Source organism: Copadichromis virginalis, linkage group LG23 (genome assembly GCF_057382275.1).
Source record: "Copadichromis virginalis isolate Kocher_CV1m ecotype Utaka linkage group LG23, C_Virginalis_male_GT1.1, whole genome shotgun sequence".
In the NCBI taxonomy this organism is placed as follows: Eukaryota; Metazoa; Chordata; class Actinopteri; order Cichliformes; family Cichlidae; genus Copadichromis; species Copadichromis virginalis.
In genome coordinates, this window is record NC_140639.1 from 8,427,220 (window position 1) to 8,455,096 (window position 27,877).

General features: G+C 41.4%; 1 protein-coding gene across 4 annotated transcripts; it reads right to left on the reverse strand.

Annotated features, from left to right (window-relative positions):
- Positions 1-83: 83 nt before the first annotated feature.
- Positions 84-27,852, reverse strand: cracd (capping protein inhibiting regulator of actin dynamics). Of its 4 annotated transcripts, none has more exons than XM_085448289.1 (9): positions 27,630-27,852; positions 6,842-7,007; positions 6,267-6,399; positions 6,026-6,181; positions 5,524-5,739; positions 2,862-5,424; positions 2,117-2,307; positions 1,863-2,025; positions 84-1,624 (listed from the first exon to the last, which is right to left on the reverse strand). In XM_085448289.1, the coding sequence occupies exons 3-9, from the start codon at positions 6,306-6,308 to the stop codon at positions 1,464-1,466; spliced, it is 3,492 nt and encodes a 1,163-aa protein (XP_085304415.1). In that variant the 5' UTR covers positions 6,309-6,399; positions 6,842-7,007; positions 27,630-27,852; the 3' UTR covers positions 84-1,463. The 4 variants fall into 4 exon arrangements, with proteins under 4 accessions (XP_085304415.1, XP_085304414.1, XP_085304413.1 ...); XM_085448288.1 differs by lacking the exon at positions 27,630-27,852 and adding an exon at positions 17,615-17,655 and having other exon boundaries at positions 5,524-5,736; XM_085448287.1 differs by lacking the exon at positions 27,630-27,852 and adding an exon at positions 17,615-17,655.
- Positions 27,853-27,877: the final 25 nt, after the last annotated feature.

Here is a 27,877-nt window from a genome sequence, read left to right on the forward strand (position 1 = left end):
CAAGAATAGAAATATGGAGTTTGTAATGAGCATAGTACTTTCCCCTTCGTGATTTTGAACAGTATGAGACGGCAGTTCTGTGGTTCAGACATCAGTATTTAATTTACATTATTCATAACATTTTGTAACTTTTTTTCATATCTGTAAGTGGGACAAAAAAGTGCAAATAATACCAAACATTTTTTGTTACATACAACACTGCGTACACTACACTATTGTGCACGACCAAAGTTAGAAACAAAATGACAGTGAGTCCACCTCTTTTAGGGCCCTCTTTTTGACCGAACCTCCGGCAATGCCTTTCACTTACATACAGTACATACTTACATAGATACAGATCATTAAGTGAGTGGCAGGAAATAAGAATCAAGTTTTTTTTTTTTCTTCATAGAGGAAATGTTTACATTATGTAGGATCATATCACATTTAAGAGAAAGTGATGGCGCAAGCCTACTAAGACGAGCGTGTTACAGGAGGACAGCTATAAGAGTCGTAGGTCTACAGCTAGGAGGTGTCACATCTGTCTCCAATAAGCAAAGCCTAAAAATAAAAAATCCAAATTACATCGGCACACAGCTGTGAGGATGAGGTGCAGGTTCACCATAAATGCCCAGTAACACTTGTGGTCTTCAGTGCTGTGTTTAGGTGCACCCACCATGTTTCTTTTCTTTTTAAATCATGGCAAAATTGTACAATAGCTCCTTGGACAGCTATCACAGTCGTCACGGGCACAGTGAGAATTGTTAAGCTAAGATTTTCCAGTATGTGTTGATAAAAAAAAGGCATCTCTTGTAGATGAAAAACAAGGCTCAGAGAAAAGACACAGGAGAGGGAGAGCTGCTGCTTTACATAAATAACGCCAAAAAGGACAGAGGGGATGCCTGTAACACTTCCAGAAGCAGGTTCGTGCTGAGTTTAAACTGGTAGCCCTTAAAACATGATTCAGACAGTTATCCTCTGTTGATTAAACACTGTCATAGATCAGAGCTTCACCTCTATAATAAAGAAGTGTTATATTGTGTTGAGCAAATGATTTATTTACAACCATGGTGACACAGTTGGCTACACAATTAAAAAAAAAAGAAAAAGGTTGGCTATTGCAGTGGCCAACCATGGTTGCGATTGGCTGCAGGAGTTTAAGAGACATATAATTTATGTTTTTATACAGTATGTGCATGCTCGCATCAATTGTTTATATCTGTGTGGCTGTATCGGATTAAGTGAATGTGAAGCGCACTTTAACATGATAATAGTACCAACCAGTGTATGTGGGGGGGTTAGGAGGAGATGGAGAGCTTTACTGGTTTCACAGTCGGGAAGAGTTTTCATTGTGAGAAGTGAGAGGTGGAGTTCTCAGAGGGGGGGGACAGTTAATGGTGACACTCCAAGTGTTTCAGAGTCTGTGGGCAGTGTACACTCTTGATGCAGGCCGGAGTGTCGTGTGTAGCTGGTGGTTTGAGGTGTTATTTGATGATCTGAGGACAGTCGCTCCAGGCTTTGGCCTTTCGTTTGGCCAGAGCAAGCCAGGCCGGCTCTGTGGAAACCTGCGGAGAGTCACTGGAGGGGAAGCGCTTTGACACCTCTTTGACAGCAGGTGGCGACGGTGTAGAGTCTGCAATCTCAACTGCAACAACAAACATGTAAAAATGTGTTACTAATCTGTTTGCTTTCTATATCCCATTATTAAACTCATTTTAAAAAACAGATTAATTTTGAAGAAGGAAATAAAGAAATTTGCCTGACTAATAACAGCAACTGTAATCAGAATAACCAGAAATCGCAGAAAAAGAGCTCATCCTGTTGTTTGTGACGCTAATAGCTACTTAGTATATTCACTTTACTACGATATATGACAATTTTACCAGTGACAGAGCTCGGTAGAGTGTTGGCCTTCTTTAGGTGCTCCCGGCGTTCAAATTTTCCCAGGAGGCTCTCTGGTCTCTTGGGCTCCTCTGGCGTCTGAGGTTTAGAAGAAGGACTGGTGCTTCCACTTCCTTTGCTGTCTGTGGGGCTCACCAGTGTAACCTGCAAAAGAGATTTGGGATCCATTCAGAAGATGGACAGTATGTTACGGAGATCACGAGAAAGTGTGTAAACGTTTATCTGTGGGGCATACACTGTCTCGCTCTTTAGCTTGTTTTTCTGCCAGCTTGGCCTCTCTTTGGCTACGACGCTCCTCCCGGTTCTGCTGCTGCTCCCTGAAGCCTTTCTGCTTCTGAAGAGCCAGTGTGATCCACAAAGGTCCAGCCTCCTTCTCCTGGACCCTCGCACTGTCCAGTGAGTGCCTGCTCTGTAGGGATGGTTTTTCTGCAGATGAACACACGATAGATGTTGTTGGAAAGCTTTGATACTACAAAACACTATTTTTAATTTAACAAAACATTCATCTCAAAATCATATTCCAAATTTTTCCACAGGACCTTTTTTTCTTTCTGTCCGACAATGCGTGTAGGTTAGTAGAAAGAAAATAGCCATTTACATAAAAACTATTCACATAATTGCTTGCGGATTTATCATTTAGTCCCAGTATATTCACGGGAAGGCAGACATCTCTACTGCCAATATCACCAACTCATGCCAAAACAATCTAGATGGATAAATGGTAATTTGATTTAGGTATGGAACATCCTTTTAAGCAGTAAATGTTGCCAAGGTATTGGCAAATCAAATGGATTTGCATTATGTAGATGAGAAGATTGTTGCTTATGTCTCTTTACTTAAATAGGAAGCTACGGTCTGGAGATGCTTGGGGATGAAGCAGCTTACACAGTTTTGTCTAAAAGTATCAAGATAAGCTTACAGGTTCATCTAAAGCTCGTTATTTCACGTGATAATTTCAGCTAACTAACAAAGATGCTGACCTTTCCTGATGAGTTCTGTCTTTCTGTCTGCCTTTTCCCTCCAGGGTATGTTAATGGAGGGGAAGAATGACCTCTTCTCCTTGGGCTCTTCTTCCCCTTGGACATGACTTTGGCTGCTCTTGTGCAGCAGGGCTGAAGGTTCCTCACTCCTTCCGGCTTGCTCCTGTATGGATGAATCCACACCCATTGTACTCTCCACTGAATCATCACTGGGAGACTCATGAGCTACCTTAGGTAGTGGTGATGGGGGAGGTGTTGGGGCTGCACCTGTAGGCTTAGGTGATGTCACTGGTCTGCGGTAGAGCGGTGGCTTGGAAAACACTTTCTCACCCTCACTGTGTGGAGTCGGGCTGGTAGACTTAGTCAGTTTACCCCGGGGGAATGCAGGAGAGGCAGATGCATGTAAATACTTGCTGACCGCGCCTTCTTTCTGAGGTGACGTGGGGCTTGATTTGTCAGAAAAGACAGAAGAGGCATCAGAGTCTGGCTCAATGGGGGTAAGAGGCGAGGGGACGCCATCAAAGCTGTCCCCAGCACTGTAGCGCTTCTTCTTTTTCTCTGTGGACTGCTCGCTGTGAAAACGCAGAGAGTAGTTGGTCCTCCTCAGCTTTATGCCAAAAGGAGAAGGCTTCTCCTCACTGTCCTGGCCCTGCTCCTCTCCCTCCACTCTGCTTTCAGATGTCTCTGTTTCACTCTGAACCCTGCTCTTCGACTCTGCCTCTTCAGATTGAATTTCAGAACTGGGAACGAGGAAAGAAGGAAGGTCTTTGGCAAACATACACTCATCTGACCCTCTTTCTATGATGCGGACACTTTTACTTGTCCTGTTCTGAGGTTTACTTGATGGAGAAGGAGAGGCTACAGTGGGGCTTCCAGGTGGAGCAACCTCCTCTCCTGCTTCCTTATCTTCTGCACCAAACACCTCAGAGTTCCTATTTGAATCTCCAAACTTCTTCCTTGCAGGGGTGATGGAGAACTTGGCGCTAGCAGACATGGTCTTCCTGAGGTTCGTGTGGGCAAACAGAGGCTGTTCTTCAGCGCTGGACTGAGACTGGCTCCTGCTCGGCTCTGGGTACTCGTCGTACTTCCCCTCTTCTACCCCCTTGAATATCTTTGATCTGATGCTTGCCCATTCTGCCAGGACAGCTGCACTGGACTGATCGGTAGAGAGCACAGACTCATTGAGTGATTTGGTTTTTCCAGACTTGCGTTCTGGGGAAGTCTTGCTCTTTGTTGGCGGTGTTCCTTGGGCCTTTCTATCCTCTCCCAAACCCAGCAGGGACTTGCAGGCGGTGTCTTTGATCTGGTCTAAATTGACAGCTGTCCCACATAGCTGGGCGCCTGTCACTAGGATAGCTGTATGGGGGACATATGGAGATGCTGGCAGGTTGGGGGAGTCTGGTCCTTCAGAGGAGGAAGCCTTTGCTCCATCTCTTTGATAAGCGACAGCAGCGCTCTGGTGGCTGGAGGCCGGCGTAACAGGCGTCAGATTGACCTTCTGGAAGAGAATCTGTTTCTCACCAGAGGACACTTTAAAAGTAAATGGCCTCTGTCTCTCCTCCATCTCCCTCCAGCGTAGCTCTTCAGCTCTTCTCTTCATCTCTTGTGGATCAAACTTCCCATCAGCCTCCTCCAATGACATCCTTCTTTGCTCCTCTTCCTCCTTTTTCCTCTTCTCCTCTGCTACCTTTTTCTTCTTTTCTTCCATTTCCCACAACCTCAGTTTCTCTGCTTCCTCCTCTTTCTTTCTTTCCTCTTCTTCTACCAGCTTCCTCCTCCTCTCAGCCTCAAGCTCCTGCTGCCTCCTTGCCTCTTCCTCATGTTTCCTCCTTTCCTCCTTCTCTTGCCTCTTCCTGTCCTCTTCCTCTTTCCTCCATTGTTCTTCTAGTCGTCTCCTTTCTTCCTCTTCTTCCCTCTGCCGACGCTCCTCCTCTTCTCGCATCCTCCTTTCCTCCTCCAGCCTTCTCATGCGCTCTTCCTCTTGCCTTCTTTCCTCCTCCTCTCTGATCCTCTTTTCCTCCTCCTCCCTGATCCTCCTTTCCTCTTCTTCTCTGAACCTCCGTTCCTCCTCCTCTCTGATCCTCCTTTCCTCCTCCATTCTCCTTCTTTCTGCCTCCTTTAGCAGCCTCCTTGCCTCCTCTTCTTCTCTGATCCTCCTTTCCTCCTCCTCCTCTATTCTCTTTTTCTCTGCCTCCTCTAGCAGTCTCCTTGCTTCCTCTTCCTCTCTGATCCTCCTTTCCTCCTCCTCCATTCTCTTTTTGTCTGCCTCCTCGCGCAGCCTCCTTGCCTCCTCTTCCTGCTGTTGCATACGATATCTCTCCTCCTCCAGTTCACGCAGCCTCAGCTCCTCTGCTCTCCTCTTCCTCTCTTCTTCCTCCTGTCTGAACCTCAGCTCCTCAAGCTCTCTCATCCTCCTCGCCTCCTGTCTTTCCTCCTCATGGAGTCTTTGTTTCTTGAAGCTTTCAGGGGACTCAACAGACGCTCTACGCTGGTCGTCTGTGGAGATGCCAGCTGCTTCGAGGTCATCTTGGACCAAACCAGGAATGGATACCTCTTGGAGGTCCTGGAATGCAAAAGTCCAAGTAGTGTCAGCTTTTTTTAACAATAACAAAGGGTGTCACAGAATAAACAAACATGCAAACCCACATTAAAAGAAACTCACCTGTGTGAATCGTCTGTGCTTGCGGGAAATCCTCTGGTTTTTCGGCTTGACGGAGAGTTTATGTTTGGCGGCAGCGTTGTCTAAGCGAGGAACTGATTGAGGGACGGCATCAAGGTTGATGGACTCAATCGTGCCAGTGAGTGGAAGAACTCGTTTGGACCTTGGAGACTTCACAGGGGGGCTGTGTGGTCCAAATGGCTGACCTCCCTGCACCTGCTTATGTCACAGTAAGAGCAATTAAACTACGACTTAAAGAGATCTCTGTAGACACAGTACACAGAAAGCAGAGGTGTCCGTGGTGTGATAAGGTTGTTTATTTATTTATGTGTTTATTTAATATTAATACAATCCCCTGATGTGGAGTGATATACCAGAATCACAAAAGGTTCTAAGCAACTTCTTCACATGTTTAGTGCTACCCAAGACTTAAACAGAACAAATGTTGTGTTAAATTAATCAAACTTAAAACAAACAAAAAACCTACCAGTCAGTCAACTCATACCTTTGGCTCTGTTCCTGGTGGCTCCGCTTCTACCTGGGCCAAAACTTTCAGAGGGCTACGCGGAACCTCTTCCTCATCTGAGCTGCCCTCATCTCCCTCACTTCTTCTCAGAGAAGGAGGCCTTTGGCCAAACTTTATACCTTGTGCTATCTGCCTCTGTGAGGATAAAAAGCAATTAATGATTACAACATATCTAGTTGGAGCAAAAAGAGAAGTGAGTGTACACCTCTGCACGGCCCACCTGCAGATTCCTAACTTTATCCGACACGTTTTCCTGGGACATGCTGTGATCCAGACCAGCCTCCTTCACCGGTTCCTCTGGAATGAAGATGCTGTCGTGTGAGAGAGCTCGAGATCCGATGGGATTCAACTCCCTGCAGGAGAAGGAGATTGTCTTCAGTGCTGCAGCGTGTCATCTGTCAGTCATTCATGCATTTATCACAAACTTGCAGCAGCAAAAAACTTTACACAGTGAAATGATTGACCCCGCAGTCCTGTTACAAGTCGTTACAGGTAAGCTCGTATTGTCAGTGAAGCCTTTTGCCTTTAAAGTCATTTCAAAGCACAGCCTCACCTTTGTCTTTACAGATTATGTCACCTTGCAGCATTTTGCAACCGCGTGATTTAACACTTTCATTTGTCTAGAAGTGAATAAGAAGCTGAGTTGCTTTTAGCAGAGAAAAAAAACAATGTACTGTTTTAAAAAAGCAACAAATTCCAACCTTTGGTAGTGTAGTGAATGGACAATAAGCTCAGTTTCTGTGTGTATAGTATAGATGAATACATGTTTTAAAAAAAACTGATCCATGTACTAACCTCAGATTTTGATCGGACTCCTCATCAGATGTAACACCATTGCACACTTCCCCTGTGGAAAAACTGGTTTTTAGCTCTGCTCCATCAAAGCCCTCTCTCGCCTGTCTTTTCTTCTTCTTCCCAAACAGTCGTCTGAACGGCTGGAACTTGCCCTGTCGCCTTCTCTCTGGCGGTAGAAAGGAGAATGGATGACAACCACAGCCACATGCAATCACATCATTAATCTTTATATCTCACCCTCGGGCGAGATAACGAGCAGGACTGTGCCTATGAGCATATTCATTGTTACACGCGTGTACTTAATGAAATGTGTTTGACGGAGTTAAAAGAAAACGAAGAAAACAGCAGATGGAATGAGAAGAAAACCTTGGCTCTTTGGTTCATACTTGTATTTACAGGAAGTGTGAAAGATCGACACCACACATAAAAAATAGAGCACCAACAGCCAAAGCAATTAAAAAAAAAGGAGGAGGTCACTAGCTCCCCTACTTACAGACTGAAAATAAATGCACAATTGAAAGTAGGGAAAGCTCAGTTATCGTCACAACTCCAAAAGCTATTACAAACTAGCCACATGTGTGCAGCACTACAGTAAATATAAAAGTTCAAGGCTACACATATCACAGGTACTACTGGAAGATTCGCTAATCTATCAGTCTGTGAGGTAATCACTTCAAGTGTGTCGATTTAGACACAATAAAACAGGGCAGCTGTCATAAACCCTGCTATTGCTACCAAGATCAGTGCTGATTCATGAGGAAGTGTTTGACAAAAGCGAAGAATTTAACTTTGGACTTTCAGTAGGTATCTTTACCACCTCGTCATTGTTCATGCCAGTAAGTTATAAACTCTTACACTAAACTTTCCCATGTGTAAACGCGAAAACGTGTCTGTGCGCTCTCTTCTCAGGATCCAAACAATAACATAACAATAAAAGTTTGCTTGAAAACATTTAACAGAACCTCATTGAAACAGTAGCTCGTGCAATTCGCGATCCATCATAATTCAAAGCTTATTGCGCATAAAAAAACAAAACAATTATGATTCTGACCTTAAGCACAATTTGATTGAAGATGCATTAGATGATAATTGTGTTTAAGTGTGATTAAATCCTGACCACTACTGTAGCAGGAGAAGCAATTCTTGCTATTTGAACATGGACGGATGACACATTATGGCAGGAGCTCATTGGTTCTTCGGCTAAAACTGTAGACAAACAATTTAATGATCTCCTCCAAGAAAATAATGTGATTGCTTCCTGTTTTTTTTCCTCTTGGTTACCAGGATCAAATAGTTAAAAACAAATTACGAGAGTTTTGGCTTGCTTCAACTTCTGGAGTCAATCCAGTCACTAAAGACTTCCTGGATTCTTGCTAGATCCAGGAAGTTTTTTAGCAGATTCTTTATCATTGAGATATAGAGCAAAACTTTGACATTTTATGTGATATCATCACAAATACATACCTAACTGAAATTGGGAGACATCCCCTGATGTTCTTAAGCTAATATCACAAACTAATCTGGATCTGGATTCTCTCTCCTGATCCAGGGATTCAGTTTGTCCACAGAGTGGAGGGACTTTTCAGCCTTGGTTGAGGTGTTTCAACAAGTACTGCAGAACATTTCTCCTTCAAAACTACAGCAGCTACCCAGCTGTGTGTCTTACTTCTGTGTGTTTGTGTAGTTGTGAAGGTCCACTCCCTGAACTAAGTGAGTGAGGTTACAAAGCTACAAAGCTACTCTACACCACTGTGCAGACAGGCATTCTCTGGGCTCTGCGGGTATCCCTTTCAGTGCTATAAGTAGAAACCGGTGTGGGATTTCACTTTGCATGCTGCTCACTAAACGAAAGGCATGATGGGAAATGATACAGTAAACTAATTTCCCCACTCCTTGACCCTGAAGAACTCGAGGGTTTTTTTGTGTATGAAAGAGGACATGTTTACACAAAAAAATATTTTAGAAACTCAGTGTCAAGGGACAGATGTTTCCATCTTGTTCATCTTATATTTGACTCTGCTGAAGTCCCCCATCATTCCAAAAAAGATCTATATAAAGATCTATATATACACCTTATCTTTTTTACCCTGTCCCCTAGCTTAAATCTTACCTAAAAAACATAACCCTCATTTTCTTTTTGAAAAATGTTCACAAGTATCAGCCAAGATAAAAACTATTCCCATTTTTTTCTATAAAAACTTAAAACTACTGTTGTTTTTCTTCAAAACATGAATGTGACAGGGTTACCTTCCATTGTGATGCCCCAGATCCCAAAGAAGAACATGTTCATTCCTTTTCTTGCAGAGACTTCGAGACTTAGCTACTTTCATGACTTAATGTGAAGCTTAGCTTAAATCTATGGGAGAAACTGCCACCATGGCTCTTTCCAAATTGAATAATAATAATAATAATAATAATAATAATAACTAGCAAATCCATGGCACACAAATCAGCATTTTATATTTATTTGCTTCTGTCATAGTAATACTTAAGTGTAAAACCTGTAGGTAGATGTTTGCTTGTAAAGCAGTGAATCACCAGCAGTCATTGTCTTTGGTCAGCGATGATATTATGAAAATGATGAATGAGCTTACATGACTTTGTATCATATTTGTATTTTTTTTTCCCAGTTTCTTATGGATATAGCACATGTAGGTGCAATCTGTCATATGTTACTCCAAAGGCAAACAGGAAGGAACAGAAAACACCTTCAGACATTGTGCTACGAAACCGCCCTTCAATATAAAATAAATTTTCAACCTAAACAAATTTTTAAGTCAAGATTTGTAAAGGATTCAAGACAAAACAAGGTCTACTGCACAAAACATTTGTACTCTAAATAAATAATTTAATTATTGTTTTTAATATTGTGGCTGATCTGTGTTTCTGCTGCCTAACGTGGCTTCTTGTTATGTAATGCACCCTAAAATGACCAAAATGGAAGAAAATTGATAAAATCAATCAATCAATCAATCGAGACATTATGTCCACACGAGTCAAATGGATTTGGGTTTAAACTGTGCGTTTGATAAAATGGTTACAAAACACACATTAGAGTTAGATTAGTATCTAAATCTAACTCTGAGCAATACGCAAATCTATTAAAATCGTAAAATAAACAAGTATTAGGTATTTCTTATATTTGAGGAAGTGGAATAGGATTGATAACTAAAATCATGAGTCCCTGTATCTGCATCCAGACTGACAGCGCTGTCTTTGCTCCTGTCAACAGCTGCTGAGGTAGTTTAGATTCACAACACTGAAAAAAAAAAAAAACATACGAGAACTTTCGAGAGGTCACTAATGCTTTTAAGTGTGAAACAGTTCATGAATTATAAATATTAATCTTAGCCGTTTAACTACTAGCAATTACCCGATAGCCACATTAGCGTGTATTACGGTAGCAGCTAGCGGCTATGGCTAAACCTTAATGTGAACGTTAGGTAGCAAGCGTTATCAGTCCTGCAGATCTGTAACGGTAATAAACAGCGTGAATTTGACAAAATAACCCATTTTGTTAAGCTAAAAAGTGTTGTGTTTCTCTTGAAGTCAAAGATTGAAGCTGATAAAAGCCTACCAGCAAGTAGACAGAAACGTTGGCAGCCTACCTTAACAGCTCTAATTGATGAGCAACGACATATGGAGGTAAGGGTCTAGAAGTACAGCACTGCCTCAAGCAAAAGTAAAATAATAAGAATATATAGTAATGACAACAAATTTGTTAGACCACCAAATGAAAGGTTTATTCCCAGCTGCCAGAAATCAAGCAATAATTTTTAATATTTCTATTAAGGTTCAACCACCAGTATATGCACAAGGTCCTCAATCAAAATTATGCATTTTAATGCTAAATTTTAATGCTGTGTTTTCCAAAAAGCTCATGACATAAAGCACATCATCATTATTATTAGTATTTTTTATTTATTAGGCTACCAAATTCTCACCTCTTCAACAAAACCTTCGTTTTTTTTCTACTCTTGTGTAAAGCGCCCTTTGAAAGGCACTATACAAATCTATTATCATTATTATTATTATTGTTAATAATAATAATAGTTACAGCTGTTAAGCTAGCGATTAAAACTAAATGCATTCCTGAACAGAAAAATTAGTTTTAACGGTTGAATGTTTAATTACTTTTTGATTTCTCAAAGAAGTCCAGTGCTGGCTCAAATTTGGGTATTAAAACAAGATTTCAGTTTGCTATATGCCTAATAAAAACATGAGGTTTTTAACAGTTTTCTACAATCTTTGTGTTTTCTTGTTTTTTATGACAAGTGGTCCAATAATTTTGTCATACCTTACAGTTAAAGTAAGCAGTAGGAGTGTGGTGGGAGCAGGTGGATATCTGGAGAGTTGGAGGCTTGCTCCAGAGAAAAGAGGAATTAAAGACAGAATACATGTGTGTTAGTGGGAGGGAGATCTGTAACAGTGGATTCAATTCAATTCCATTTAATTTTATTTATATAGCGCCAAATCACAACAACAGTCGCCTCAAGGCACTTTATATTGTACAGTAGATCCTACAATAATAGATACAGAGAAAAACCCAACAATCATTTGACCTCCTATGAGCAAGCACTTTGGCGACAGTGGGAAGGAAAAAACTCCCTTTTAACAGGAAGAAACCTCCTTCAGGGAGGGGCGGCCATCTGCTGCGACCGGTTGCGGTGAGAGAAGGAAAACAGGATAAAGACATGCTGTGGAGGAGAGACAGAGATCAATAGCAGTTACAATTCAATCCAGGAGGATTCAGGGTCACCTGGTCCAGCCCTAACTATATGCTTTAGCAAAAAGGAAAGTTTTAAGCCTAATCTTAGAAGTAGAGATAGTGTCTGTCTCCTGAATCCAAACTGGAAGCTGGTTCCACAGAAGAGGGGCCTGAAAACTGAAGGCTCTGCCTCCCATTCTACTTTTAAATACTCTAGGAACAACAAGTAAGCCTGCAGTGCAAGGGTGAAGTGCTCTAATAGGGTGATATGGTACTACAAGGTCATTAAGATAAGATGGGCCCTGATTATTTAAGACCTTGTATGTGAGGAGCAGGATTTTGAATTCAATTCTGGATTTAACAGGAAGCCAATGAAGGGAAGCCAAAACAGGAGAAATATGCTCTCTCTTTCTAGTCCCTGTCGGTACTCTTGCTGCAGCATTTTGGATTAACTGAAGGCATTTCAGGGAGTTTTTAGGACTTCCTGATAATAATGAATTGCAGTAGTCCAGCCTGGAAGTAATAAATGCATGAACTAGTTTTTAAGCTTCACTCTGAGACAGGATATTTCAAATTTTAGAGATGTTGCACAAATGGAAGAAAGCAGTCTTGCATATTTGTTTAATATGTGCATTGAAGGACATGTCCTGGTCAAAAATGACTCCAAGGTTCCTCACAGCGTTACTGGAGGCCAAGGTAATGCCAGAGTAAGAATCTGGTTAGATACCATATTTCTAAGATTTTCAATAACCTCAGTTTTATCTGAATTAAGAAGCAGAAAGTTAGTGGCCATCCAGGTCTTTATGTCTTTAAGACATTCCTGCAGTTTAACTAATTGGTGTGTGTTATCTGGCTTCATGGATTGACATAGTTGGGTGTCATCTGCATAGCAGTGAAAATGTACACTATGTCTTCTAATGATACTGCCTAAGGGAAGCATATGTAATGTAAACAGAAACCTCCAAAGGACCATTGGACTCTCCATTTACGTGCAGAAAATTGGAGTCGATTTGATAGATATGATTCAAACCACTGCAGTACCTGTAATATCTGTAATACCTACAGCGTGCTCTAGCAGGACAAGCACAGAGATGAGTCTACTGTCAGAGGCCATAAGAAGATAATTTGTAACCTTCACTAAAGCTGTTTCTGTGCTGTGATGAGCTCTGAAACCTGACTGGAACTCTTCAAATAAGCCATTCCTCTGCAGATGATCTGTTAGCTGTTTGAGCTGCCAGTAGTAGAGGAAGAAAAGGTTGATGAGCTTCAATACCCGGGGTCAAACATCAAAAGCAAGAGACATGAAGAAGAGAGTGCTAGCAGGGTGGAGTGGGTGGAGTTGAGTGTCAGGGGTGATTTGTGACAGAAGGATAGAAGCAAGAATGAAAAGGAAGGGTTGCAAGGTGATAGAGACACCTGCTGTGATGTATAGTTTGGAGATGGAGGCCAAGCTGAAGATGCTAGGAGTTTCGCTGAGAGTGACCAGGATGAACAAGATTAGAAGTGAATATATCAGAGGGACAGCTCAGCTCAAGTGGGAGTTAAAGAGGAACGAGTGAGATGATTTGGACGTGTACAGAGGAGGGATGGTGCAAAGATGGTGGAAAAAGGATGTTGAATATCAAGGTGCCAGGCAGGAGAAAAATGAGAAAACCTGAGCGGAGGTTCATGCAGAGGGTTAGTGTGACTGTGAGATGGAGGCAGATGATCAACTGTGATGACGCATAAAGAGAGCAGCCGAAAAAATAAGATACCTTACAGTTACAGCATTTTTTTGCACTGTGCCAGACAGCTTAAAAAGTGTTGTCACTGATGTTATCTTTTTTTTTTTTTTGCAATACCTTATGTTTTTGTCATTTGTCCCCTGTGGTTTTTCAAAATAGAATCAAATACATTCCTTTCTATCAGTATTGAGTGTAAATTTCCACTATTGTAACACCCTAGTTTGGAATCAGGTTAAATTTGGTAAAAAACAGCTCACTGAATGACAGAATAGTGGACTGCCTAATCTGTGGATAATCTCAAAGCAGTACTTTTGGGATATATTACAGAGTGATTATGAGGAGGCCTCTGATATTTTTTATCTTGGCTTTGTTTCTTTTCATGCCATTCTTGTGTCTCTTTTTGATCAAATTGGTGGCATCGACCTGTTCACTCTCAGTGCAAGTGCAGCGACTCATATTATGGGTACGACGGTGATGCTCTGTTTCCCTGCAGCACGCTCTTCCAGCATGAGGGCCAATCCAGTGGTACAAAGCTCATAATACACCGCCATGGGCATGCTCACACACTCATGCATGAAACAAGGCAGGACACATTTTTTCTGCAGAGAACAAGACTGTGCAGCAGCACAACCTATTTTTGAGGGTTACGTCTTGCTTCCCATGTGCTCGCAATGCAGGATGCTTTGACCCTGGTAATCCAGGATTCAAAATCTTGCTGCTTTTTCATTCTAGCCATTCGATCTGGGATTGTTTCACATCTGGTGAAGGTAAAAGACGGAAGCAGAACAAAGCAGGAGGAAGCAAGCTAAAAATAACTATTTATGCAGTATGCAGTCTGTGATCCTTGATCCATAAATGTAAGGGGGAAACCAAAACACAGCAGCTGTGTAATATTCAGGTGATAATACCTTTTTTTTTTTTTAATTTAAGTGTTTATTGAAGTTAAACCTGAAATAAAATGTACATCACTTGACACATACCTTAATTTTAAGACTCACTTGGTGAATCCTGTGTTAGCCACCCTTTGGTCAGTGCCTTTTTACATGCAGCCAGCAGCACACCAAGTATTTATCTATATCCAACTTATTTTCTTTTATTACCATTTTCCAAACCTCTAGTGTGGCTTTTACCCATGGATTTCCTGTTTTAACAATCAAGTCCTGTAGAGTTTTATCTGCCAGAACTGCCTGTATATGCATATCGGTTATTGTTTTGCATTCAGTTTCCTTCCATGCTGCTACATATGATGGATCACACCAGTGCAGCATTGCTGAAATATAGTACTTTTTGTAAACATGGTAGGCCCCTGTAGGGCTGTTCGATATAACGATATATATCAGATGACGATATAAAAACATCTATTGTTTCATTTTACGCTATCGTTTGTTTCGTGGTTTCGCAAAATAAACTGTTTACGGCAATATTTTTTCATTGTTTTGATGGTCACTGTAGTGGCTATATTAATTTCTTAAAGTTCTCTCTTTCTCGTATATTTAATATAACCACAATACGGATGGACAAGCGCCTGTTTTTATGCGTTGCGGTTAGCAACAAGGACGGTAACAGCATCGCGTGTCCGCTTGTTTATGTTCCACATAAACCTTTCACAATAAAGCTCAAGATCCTGTTGAAACCTTTCAAAATAAACTGAATCACATGAAAGAGCAGATTATTTACGGATGAGAAGTAAAAAAAGAGCCGTCGGGTGCTAAAAAAATAAACCTTAGACTCAAACGTTAGAACAGGCTTTTCCCTGCAGCACGCCGTGTAATAAATACTCACAAAGAAAACGGCGGCCGTTACAACTTATGTCTAAAAATGTATCGTTTCATGCATCGGTTAAAACACTCGACTCCAGCTACATGACGCGCAGCTGGAAACACTTCCCGCAAGTCGAGCTGCCCGAGATTCACAGAATTTACAGAAAATGTTACATTTTTGTGATTTATATCATTATCGGGACGATAGAATTCTTATATCGGGATATGAGATTTTGTTCATATTGCACAGCCCTAGGCCCCTGCCACCATGCTAGGAAATAGAAGTATAAGATGTCCACTCTTTCCTTTTCCTAAAATAGGAATCTGTGGCACATAGTGGACTTGGTTTTTAATAAAGTGATTGATGCTCAGAATAATACAAACACTGCAATTCTACATGTATTTGGAAACCATATTAAAGACAATAAATATAAAATAAACTACTTTTAGACTCAAACTTTTCATTTCTATCTCATCATAACAAAACAAGCAGTGCCAGACTAAAACTAAAACTTGCTATATTTCAGACAGAAAGGGTGTAAGCCATAGAAATGTCTTATGTAACCCTAGCCCTCATATGTAATACAAAGTGACAACTTTTAATGGTAAACGTAATGCTCTGCAGCATTCACAGTTCACAATAATCCCTATTTATCTTATACTGGGCCTCATTCCCCTCGTTTAAGCTAACTTTCTCCTGATTGGTTGCTTCTTAAAAACAACACTTTGAAGAGCAGGCGGGAGGGGCTTATGAGCTCAAAAACAATTATGTTGATTTGAGATGACTATATGAGGAATATCTGCTGTCACTTACATCATAGTGAGCCAAAAGTGGGGAAAAGAATCTGCGGCAGTTTGAAACGTTTAGCTGACAAGAATTACATGTAAATTAATTGAAATTATTTATTCAAAACATAGTCATATTTAATATATATAAGTTTAACCACTAATGCAGAAAATATGAAGCATCACAGGTCCACTCTAATAGTAATATTAATACTGACATGAGAATAAGAAAACCTACAGTGTTTCTTTTATATCGACAAACTCCTCAAGCTCCAGGTTGACAGGGCCCTGGTGACAACACTTTATCTCTCTTTTATTGAATTTGAACTCACTTTCCAAGCTGTCATTTGCAATCAGTCTCTCGAGATCAAACAGAAAACATACTGAATAAGGTGATTAATATCTGCAGCAAAATAACTGGAACAGCACTGAAAACCCTGCAGTTACATAAGAAAGCAAAACCCATCATGTCTGATTGTTCCCACCCTTTACATCATCTCACACTAGTACATTCCCTAATGTCCGCAGCCATCTCTTCACTAGACCCTTAAGATGAAAAGTTTACTCCCATATATAATCTAATGAGTTATTTTCCTATTTTTTCATCTTTTAAATAGTTGGTTTCTTCAGCTCTTCTTCAGTTTTTTCCTGTGCATTTCTTTTTTGTTGTTGTTTTTGTTTTATCTGTAAGCTTCAAACTGCTGTAAATGAATTACCTGATCGAAGGCTGGGAGATTCAAAAAACTACAAAAAACCCAACTAGTGTCTAATCTTTTCAAATGTTTTTATGCTTTTATAACAACAGCAAAAATATGCACTGTCTATAGCTGGGCAGGTAGTATAAAGTAGAGTTTTGTAGCTTTTTTACTTAAAGCATCAGCAGAGCAGTGAACCATTAAAGCCATGGTTTTCATCTTACAGTCACTAATAAGCGGTATGAAACTGATGAGGGACATTTTTAAAAAATATTTCTCAGAATAAGCAACATTCAAAACTCCCAAATTGCCTATAGAGGATGGGGTTTACAGCCACTATAAACTCCTGGACATGTTATTTACAACCAGTTTCAAATTGTGATCGCTGCCAGGAAATAGTGCATGCAAAAAGGGCATGATAATTCTTTCATTTTGTGTCCATAATATTTTATTATATACACTTATTATGCCTTTTCAGCTCCCTTTCCCCCTCATTCTTGGTTCTATCTTTGTCTGAAATGTGACATTTTATCTGCTCTCACTTAAAGTCACCTGTCAGCTGACTGGCTGCCCCTCACAACTAAAAGGTTTGCACTGCATGTTTGTAAGATGACCTTATTAGGGATATCCAGTCTCACTGACATCACAAAGATCCAAGAGTAAAAGTATCCACCACTGAAACAGCATATATGTCAAATAGTCGAATCTGTTAACATTATCATTAAGACAGCTATCGATTATGTCCACCAATAAATGTACAGAATCTGTACACTTGCAATTCCTGAACACAAATGTGTTTTCATGATGTTTTAACATTGATGTGTTACTTTGTTCAGTTTGCACTATGCTGTACTCACTCTCCATGAGGGTCATCGTGACCCTTGCAGGGATCACAGACAAGCAAGAACAAGGCGATTAAAGAAGTCAGAATGTGGACACACCACACCACAAATGAAGTAAATCTCTTCTATGAAGTCAAACCCATCACCACACCATGCAGTTCTTAAAGAGACAGTAAAAAAAAAAAGGTCATGATGCGATGAACCTAACATGTTTTTTTAAAAGGCCGTCTCTTTAAGATGTCTATAAAACTACTTTACCTGGGCCTTTGGATTCGGTTACCTCTAGGACCATGTCATGCTTAGTTTCCATGGTGTCCGTTGCTATGATCACTGCCCACCTTGGCTGTGATGAGAGAAAAAAGGAAGTGAACATGGGGATGCTGCTATTAAGATTTTAATTCAAGGAAAAGGAGGAAGAGGAAAGGGCCTGTGCGCTTTCCATTTTACTCTCATCAGAAAGGTCGGCTTTGTTAGCTCTTGCAGAATGGCTCTTGTGATTGGCTTTCCTGGGGTATGATAAAAACAAGATGAGCTCTCTGAAGTCTCTCTGCTGTGGCTGCAAAAATAGTGATTAAAACCCCCAACAACTCAGGTTTATCCAAAGTAACAGTTCTCAGCTAAGATGCAGGTATTATAAGTTGCCTCATAATTAGAGATCCACACAAACCACCTCTTATTTGCAACTCCTAAACTGGCAGGAACCAACACACCACAGATGGCTTCCTGAACCCTGAAACCCCAGCGTCCTCTGGTCAACACCTGTCTGCAGCACGCCGGCCGAGCCAGAGGTTTTCTGATGTACAGCAGAATGTGTGTTGTGTTGTAAAAAACCACAAGTGGTCAGGATAAAACCAGAGAATATCAGAGACAGTACTGAGAGAGCTGGAGAGAAGCCCGCTGCCTCCAGTGGGATCAGCATGTCGTGGGCTTCCTTCCTGAGTGTGACAGAGCTGCACAGACTCTCTCAGAAATGTCTCGCTCCAGAAAAAGGCTCTTTGTCCTGTCTGACTCCAGCCAGCACAGGACAAGGAGCAAACAAGCATGTTTGGAAGTAGGAGTGTGAACACAGACAGAGAGAGCGTGTTTTGAGGAAAGAGACTGCATGTGTTTGTGTCTATAAATGGAGATATTGTGGAATCTTGTTTTATTGTTTGTCTGTTTGGCTGCTTGTGCCAATGTTGAGAAAGTGTCTGTGTGCCGAGAAGCTTTTATTTCGTGTTTATGTGTAGTCCGATTGCTGCAGAGGACAGAGATGGGATGAGAGAAGCACGAGGAGCAGCCATGTGCTCTACAGAAGCAGAGAAATGCCTTTGACAAGGATACAGCTGCATCATAGTATGGCGGTGGCATAACACGATGCTGCGTCTCAGCGCTTTTGAACGACTCAGCAGCTCAACATCCTTCAGGCCAGACAGCTACCAGAGTCCTGATGGCATAGCTCAGAGTTGTAGCAGCTATGTGCCATAATCGCACAGCACAGGTAGCTTGCTGACAAAGCAGACAGACGAACGTGTTGGAGCTGTGTTAACAGTTTACCTATTTCAGCTGCGCAGCTCGAGATGGCTGCGCACCACTGCAGTAAAACCTTAGGGAACATCGATCTGCCCTTTTGCACAAAGCTCGTTTTACCCAGATGAATGTTCCTGCTGCCTCCGCTGTGTCTTTGGGAGAAAAACGGTGAAATAAATACAGTGCAGTGACAAAACAACAGGTCTGGGTTTGTTAGGTGTATAAGCATCAGGTGTAGACTGAAGAATGGGAGCATGGATTGGAAAGTGAGATGGTAAGCGATGGATGAGGAAGGAGATGCAATCCCAAGATCTGTTAGGTGCCCTTAGGGTTTGGACTTCGATCGTGTCTCAGCCTATACTAATCATAGAAACAGGCAGGGCCAAAGGAGACCGAGAACGTACACAGAACAAGTGCTTATCACTACAAATAGACTGAAATGGTTCTCTAGGTGCACACCTGCATATGTGCAAACACTGCTCCTGGTTCTCCTGATGTAGTTGTTTTAAGAACAGTTGCACAGAGCAGCACAAAGTGGCAAGCAATGATAGTAAAAGGAGCATGCATGTGCACTTGCTATCTAGTGCACCCTATATTGGTTAAAATAAATATCAGTGGCAAAGCAAGTGTAATGGTGTAATCAGTTCCTCATGTTAAATGTTTCTATGAAGTGAGCCGAAAGCCACAGAAATGACAAAAACTGCAGTTTGCGGTGTGGCAATTTGCAGCCATGATAAAATCACCAGTTTAACAGAATTAACATCACATTTACAGCCTGCTACAAAAAATAGCTTTGATCTCTATGTGTAGTTTCCCCTTTCTTAACAATTGCACTTTTCATAAAGCTTTGACAGGTGTGCCAAACAGACAGACAGCAGCTGCCTGCTAGGCCTCAACTCCACTGATCTGAATAACTGAATACGACCTCGCTATTGCGTTTGTAGCGTTGGCGCCTTTTGAAGAATTTTTAATGGAACTATCGAGCAAATGTCATGGTCCACTAAGAAGTACAGCTCATCTATGAAGTTTGTGCTTTAATTTTGGTGAAGGAAATTCTTGTAATTTTATTAGTTGCTGTTACATAGTATTAATTAGCAGGTGGCTTTCCATGTACGTATTTGCTGCACCCATATACAGTATGGGTGCAGCAAATATGCAAATATGGTTCCAAAAAATCCAAACAGCACCAGCTAGTCAGACGTAGGCTGTATAGGTGCATACCAAAAACAAAGACACCTCTTACAGTGGGGCAAAAAAGTATTTAGTCAGCCACCGATTGTGCAAGTTCCCCCACCTAAAATGATGACAGAGGTCAGTAATTTGCACCAGAGGTACACTTCAACTGTGAGAGACAGAATGTGAAAAAAAAAATCCATGAATTCACATGGTAGGATTTGTAAAGAATTTATTCCTAAATCAGGGTGGAAAATAAGTATTTGGTCAATAACAAAAATACAACTCAATACTTTGTAACATAACCTTTGTTGGCAATAACAGAGGTCAAACGTTTACTATAGGTCTTTACCAGGTTTGCACACACAGTAGCTGGTATTTTGGCCCATTCCTCCATGCAGATCTTCTCGAGAGCAGTGATGTTTTGGGGCTGTCACTGAGCAACACAGACTTTCAACTCCCGCCACAGATTTTCTATGGGGTTGAGGTCTGGAGACTGGCTAGGCCACTCCAGGACTTTCAAATGCTTCTTACGGAGCCACTCCTTTGTTGCCCGGGCGGTGTGTTTTGGATCATTGTCATGTTGGAAGACCCAGCCTCGTTTCATCTTCAAAGTTCTCACTGATGGAAGGAGTTTTTGGCTCAAAATCTCACGATACATGGCCCCATTCATTCTGTCCTTAACACGGATCAGTCGTCCTGTCCCCTTGGCAGAAAAACAGCCCCATAGCATGATGTTTCCACCCCCATGCTTCACAGTAGGTATGGTGTTCTTGGGATGCAACTCAGTATTCTTCTTCCTCCAAACACGACGAGTTGAGTTTATACCAAAAAGTTCTACTTCGGTTTCATCTGACCACATGACATTCTCCCAATCCTCTGCTGTATCATCCATGTGCTCTCTGGCAAACTTCAGACGGGCCTGGACATGCACTGGCTTCAGCAGCGGAACACGTCTGGCACTGCGGGATTTGATTCCCTGCCGTTGTAGTGTGTTACTGATGGTGACCTTTGTTACTTTGGTCCCAGCTCTCTGCAGGTCATTCACCAGGTCCCCCCGTGTGGTTCTGGGATCTTTGCTCACCGTTCTCATGATCATTTTGACCCCACGGGATGAGATCTTGCGTGGAGCCCCAGATCGAGGGAGATTATCAGTGGTCTTGTATGTCTTCCATTTTCTGATGATTGCTCCCACAGTTGATTTTTTCACACCAAGCTGCTTGCCTATTGTAGATTCACTCTTCCCAGTCTGGTGCAGGTCTACAATACTTTTCCTGGTGTCATTCGAAAGCTCTTTGGTCTTGGCCGTGGCGGAGTGGCGGAGTTTGGAGTCTGACTGTTTGAGGCTGTGGACAGGTGTCTTTTATACAGATGATGAGTTCAAACAGGTGCCATTCATACAGGTAACAAGTGGGGAACAGAAAAGCGTCTTACAGAAGACGTTACAGGTCTGTGAGAGCCAGAGATTTTCCATGTTTGAGGTGACCAAATACTTATTTTCCACCCTGATTTACGAATAAATTCTTTACAAATCCTACCATGTGAATTCATGGATTATTTTTTCACATTCTGTCTCTCACAGTTGAAGTGTACCTCTGGTGCAAATTACTGACCTCTGTCATCATTTTAAGTGGGGGAACTTGCACAATCGGTGGCTGACTAAATACTTTTTTGCCCCACTGTATATATGTATGCAAAGATATAATTTGCTAGGCAGTTGCATTGAAAATGCTGCAAAAGGCGCCAGGGTCATAAACTGTTGACACTTCTAGTGACTATGGCTTATCAATACCTGCTGGTGACTTGTACTACAATCTTATTTTGATTTGTTATTTTTTATTTCAGTCTTCTATATCTGTGGACAGACGCACTTACACCTGCTAATGCAGTGGTTTTACAGCAGCAGGCTGGTTTTCATACAGACCATCCAGTCGTCCACTGATGGATTCAGAGTTAATTACAGATCATTTGACTTCTACTGTCACAGTCAACTTTAAATTTAACCTGAATATCTAAAGATGATGCAAAGTATTTCATCAAATTATTTGTTAGCAGTTTCATTATTGTCAGGGCTGCACATTTTCACTTGCATTTAAAGGTGGATTAACCATTAGCTCCATGCTCTAAGCTGATTTCAGTCCACATGTGTCTTTTTAAGCTTTTTTTGCAGCTAATTTTAATGCAAATCTCCCCTCTTACAACCTTTGTACCACACTTGCTGTACAGGGCTTAAGGAAGACAAACATAAACATCAAAACACCAACATGTGCTGATGCTGTTTCTGCTGCCATGAAACCAGAGCCCCATGTGAGTTAGTGAACATACTCAGTTGTGCGAGTTAGATCTAAACCTACTTCTGCCTGAGTTAGAGCTAAGGCATAATCTACTGACAAAAGATAAAAAACTGCCATAAGGAAACGTTCTTATGGATGATGCAGTAGCACCGATATTTACAACCTCACTTCCAAAAAATGTTGGGTACAAAATAAATACAGCGATTTACAATTCTCATAGACTCATATTTTATCTTTGATAGACCATAGAAAACGTACAAAATTTTCAAACTTAAGACATTTTACTATTTAATGAAAAAATATTTAACCCATTTTGAATTTGATGGCAGCAACATGTCTCAAAAGTTTTGCAACAGAGGTAACAAAAGACTGAAAAAACAGGTATAAAAAGAGCATTTTAGAGGGGCAGAATTTCTCAGAAGTAAAGATGGGCAGAGGTTCAATCTTCAAAAACACTGATCTACAAATTGTGGAACTTTTTAAAAGTAACATTGCTCAAAGTAAAATTGCCACAACTTTGAACATGTCATCGTTTACAGTACACAATATTATTAAAGAGTCTGAGAAACTGAAAAAATCTCTGTGCGTAAAGGACAAGGCTGAAAGTCAATATTGGACACTGCATTAAAAATGGACATGAACTCAGGAACACCTCCATAAATCACCTGTGAACACAGCCGTGCATTCCACTAATGCAGGTTTAAACTTGTATCATGCAAATAAGAAGCCATATCTGAACATGATCTAGAAAAACCACTGTCGGCTCTGGGGAAAAACCTCTGTTAAAACTCAGTTTAATACTGCTGTGTGTTCAGATGAGGCAAAGATTACATTTATTTTCAGACTAAAGAGGAGGAGGACAGTCCAGTTTGCTATCAGCACTCAGTTTAAAAGCCTCTGATTGTAACGGGGTGCAGTAGTCCTTGTGGAATTGCAAAGGCATCATCATTGCTAAATGCTTTTTTCTTATTCTTAAAATGGTAAATTTTCTCAATTTAAACATTTAATATATTTTCTATGTTCTATTGTGAAAAAATATGAGATATGCAAATCTTTGCATTCTTCTTTTATTGACATGTTATGCGCATTCTAACTTTTGTGGAACTGGAGTTGCACATGGCATTTAGAAGACTACATACAGCTTCATGAGGATGCACCTGTGCACAGTAGTGCTTGGAGCTAACATTACTGTACTGAAATTCTCATAATGCCAGTGCTGACAAACTAACATGATGCAGGTAGTCAATATCATTGACCATCTGGGGAGTATAACTGCCAGTATAGCTGTTAACTGACTGTAACTGACATTTCTCCATGGACCTCATTAATGGTCTTATTATTAACTTATTGCCTGAACTCCGCAGCCATAAAGCGTAGTGTTGAAAAACCTTAACAGAAGCACTAAATGTACAGTTTGGTCGGACAGGTCTGGAGTAAACACCAGCTGCAGTGTTCTTGGTATTTGTCCCCTCCTTTGAAAGCCAAAGGCTGCGTGTGGTGTAACAATGGATTTAGGAGTCACGTGCAACATGTATCACATGACCGTGGTTATATTTTCCACATTAGGCAAGTGTTAAGTGACTATGCTTAAGTTTTGCAAATAAGCAAAAAGCCCCTTTTCTCCTGCCTGACCATCTCACACACTAACATCATGACTCAGCATATTTTATTAGACAAATAACATACAGTAACATTACTGCACATAATAACCTTGTACAGCATGAGCAACATGATAGGTGTCTTTCAAGCAGAGAGAGACTGTCTACACCAATCTACAGCTTAAGTCAACCATCAAACAGCATAGAAGAGGCAAACCTAACTGTGTGCTCAAGATTGCTTTCTTACCCTTGTGAAGTCGCTTTGTGCGCGAGGGGATCTGCGAGTGTGTACCTGTTCCACCTGCCTGCTGTCACTGTGGATCTAGGGCATTACCTGGAGTCAGGTGTCAAATGCGGTGAGCACTCGGTTGTGTGCGCATGTACGTCCATGTATGTGGGCGCACGGGAGAATGACTCGGTAAGCATCCCTTGATATTCTCACGCTGATGAGAATATTATTGTCCCTGTGAGGTGACGTCATATGATGAAAACTCATGTCAGTTTTGGCTCATGTGTGTCAGAGAGTGGAGCACACGCACAGTCTGAAGGGAGGAGGTGTGTCGGTGGGTACAGGGGCAGTGAGAGTGCCTAGCGAAGAGAGATGGGCGTTCTCCTGTGTCTGTTAGTGCTGCTGTGCTGAGGAGGCACAAAGTGACACTTTGTTTTCCCCGCCAGATATCCAGTGCAGGAGAACAGAGTGGCATTCAGCATTTCAACTGGCTGATGCTCATAAAGACTTTCTTTGTGGGTTAACTGCAATCATGGATGCACATGTGTGATTATAAAGGTCTGTAATGCGCCCCATCACAGCTCCCTAATAGTGTTATGGTCACAAATGTCTGTAATAGACTAGTCTGTGAAGCTCACAGCCTTTAGAGCTATCCAACACTATCCAACACACACAAGTCAGCTTGTGGAACTATTTAGTGGCTTTTTTTTTAAGTAAATATCCTTTTTTAGGAGAACAAAAGGAGCTAATTGCCCTCAATCCTTTTTTTTACATTTATAATAATGTGACGTGGTACCATAATGGCTGTGAGAATCACCACAGTGTTACTGTGTAATAAGGGCTATTCCCCCCACTCTCCAGTTTTGGCAGGATCACACTGCAGTCTCACAGGGATATGGTAATGATGGGGCTTTACCAACCTGGATGCCGCCTATGTTACAGCAGCACAGCACTTCAAAGACAGACTGTTCTCTGACTGCCTATGTGCATAAATAGAAACCTCCCAGTAAAGCAGCGCAAACATGCTCTAGTACAGATATTCACATCCTCGTGTATTCGCGCACACACGGCGAGCAGAGTGTCTTAACGATTCCACTTTGTGCGAAAAAGGCCAGGATCAAACAGCCTTCTCTATGCTAAGTGATACTGTAGCAGCCACTACACTTGGCATGTGGTAAAGCAGCCATTCAAATTTTTTATGGAAATTGGAAAGCATGGCTGAATATGTTTCTCCGTAGCACGGAAATCTGTATAGATGCAATGTGATGTCATCTTGTGATTTATAAGAAATACACAGAGGGGGAAATGTCCACAAATAAGAACATTTTGAATGGATCTCATTAAATATACAAACCTACACAGATATGTGATCTACAGCCTGCTGCAATCCCTTGTCATTTTGATATATGCTAACATTTCTGTGGTGACCTAAATATATGACGCATGTCAGGAAAATAAGAATAACAACATAAACACAATAAACACTGTGCGGTCATATTATTTAGGTCAGAGATGTGTTACATAAACATTTCTAAGATCATCCAGGAAGGAAATTTCTAAAGAGTTGATATTAACTTGCATCACAGAGGACTGAATAATTAGGACAGGCCTCCTAAGGAACTGACTGCCAGACTGTAATTACATTTTTTTTTTAGCTTTGGAGAAGAACAGCAATAATCGTAATGCAAACCTCTGTATAGAATAAGAGAACTTATGCTTTAGATGGGCAGTGCGGAGCTTTGCACAACATGATTAAAACTGTGATTATTTAATCAGGTTAGGTATCTAGCAAATTCTTTATCATTTTTACATTTTTTACAGGGGCTGGTGTATTGGTTAGCCTGGTGGTACGGGCTGGTGTCAGAATCCAGTACTTTTTTCAAATCATTTAGGCAGTCTAAAAGGACCCTGGGGCATTTTGACTCACTAGAAGCAGTAGGGTCTGTATAGTGCCATATAAATAAATTAAAATGGAATACAATTGAGTTTTGTGTTAATAACATACTGTGAGTTATTCTGCTACTATTTTGAACTAAAGGAGGACAAATCGTAGTACTTGTTTCATTTCAGTATACAGAGTCAGGTGGGTCATGCAGTAAGATGCAAACTACAATCAAATGCTGGATCCGGTCAGTGCATCACACGCTGTGCACATACTCTTGGACAGTCACTCGTTTAATGAACAACCAACCTTTCTAGGTTATCATGGGGTTTTTCAGCTCTGTTTTTCCTGATATTTAAAACACACAGAGACCAGAGTATCAGACAGACATTTTTACATCTTACAGAATTTCAAATTAAATCATTTTATTTTGAGGTCCCAGGGCCATACATGACTCAAATAAAATAAATTCATGTCTGGCACTACAAAGACACTCAGCAGATGTCTCTGCAAAGAAAAAAAAGCTAGTTAGTCACCATTGGGTGGTGATGATACGATAACGGTTTGTTGTTTACTGTGCATCAGTGGATCTGATACTCTAAAGGCTGGATATGAAGCGGCTTGTTGTTATAGCTGCTAAGTAACTCCACTTATCTGCTATCATCGTCTTTACTATCATATCTTTCTCCTGCAAAGCACGTGCTTCAGTCTTTCTATTGATGACCTAAAACATAAATACTACAGCAGTCTACATCTTCATGTCAGTCAAGCACTGAATCAGCCAACCAGAAAACAGACCAGTTTACTCCACACCAGCACCATAAACCCAGCACCAGTAACCTGTGAATTAATATCTGGCAAGCTGACATTAATATTCGCTGCCTGTGTGTCTCAGCCTCAAAGTCCATTGGTACGACAGTGTTGCAGCATTGATTTAAAGGCTTTAAATGACGCGTGGGAAAATAAATCCATAATTTCCTTCATTTCCCCCCCGCACATGTAGGCCCGCACCATATGGCCTGCGCATGGTTTTCAAGCTGGCATAAACATCCTTATAATTCATACCGACTGCCCATCGTTTAGGGGAAGACAAAGTAAAGGAGAACATCAACATACACCCTAAAGGCACCGATCGATACCTAACCGCTGATTGCAGATTAGCGGATGCCGCCGCACGGGGACTACAGTCTATTAATTGCAGACTAAAAAGCGCGTGGAGAACAAAGAATGTGGCCTCTGCTTTTCTCACATTTTTCACTGATAGCATCCAAACGGCGTTTAATTGATGAGGATTGTTTTGGGGTTTAAAAAGTAACGATTGAGCACAACCTGGCCTGTTGACATCGGCGTTTGCGCATTTCAAACCGGATCAAATTGCAAGTACCAGCCCATTTACAGCAAACACACACACACATACACAGACGAACACACACGGATCTGCGATGGATGGAGTAGAAGATCTGAGCAGGTCAATGGGTAAAATGAGGGGTGGTCTACAATGACAAGGTCAATAGCGTCGTGAAAATGGAAGTCAGTAACCATAAACACAAACCGACATGGAAGAGAAGAAGATAAAAAATCCCACCACCTTTGCTCGGAAACGCGATCCCCTCCTTCCGATCCGCGCTGAGGTAAACCCAGCTCCAGCTCCGACCCTTTTGTGTTGCTGATGCTGCGGGTGCCCGACACGGAGACGCACGCACCGCCCGACGGTCACAGCTGCACGCGTGAGAGATGGAGATGAAGATGGGAGGGTGTGGCTGCCAGAGAAAGGCGAGTGTCGGCGAAGTAACAGCGCATATATGAGCTCCGGTCACGATGCGAGCACGTTACTGT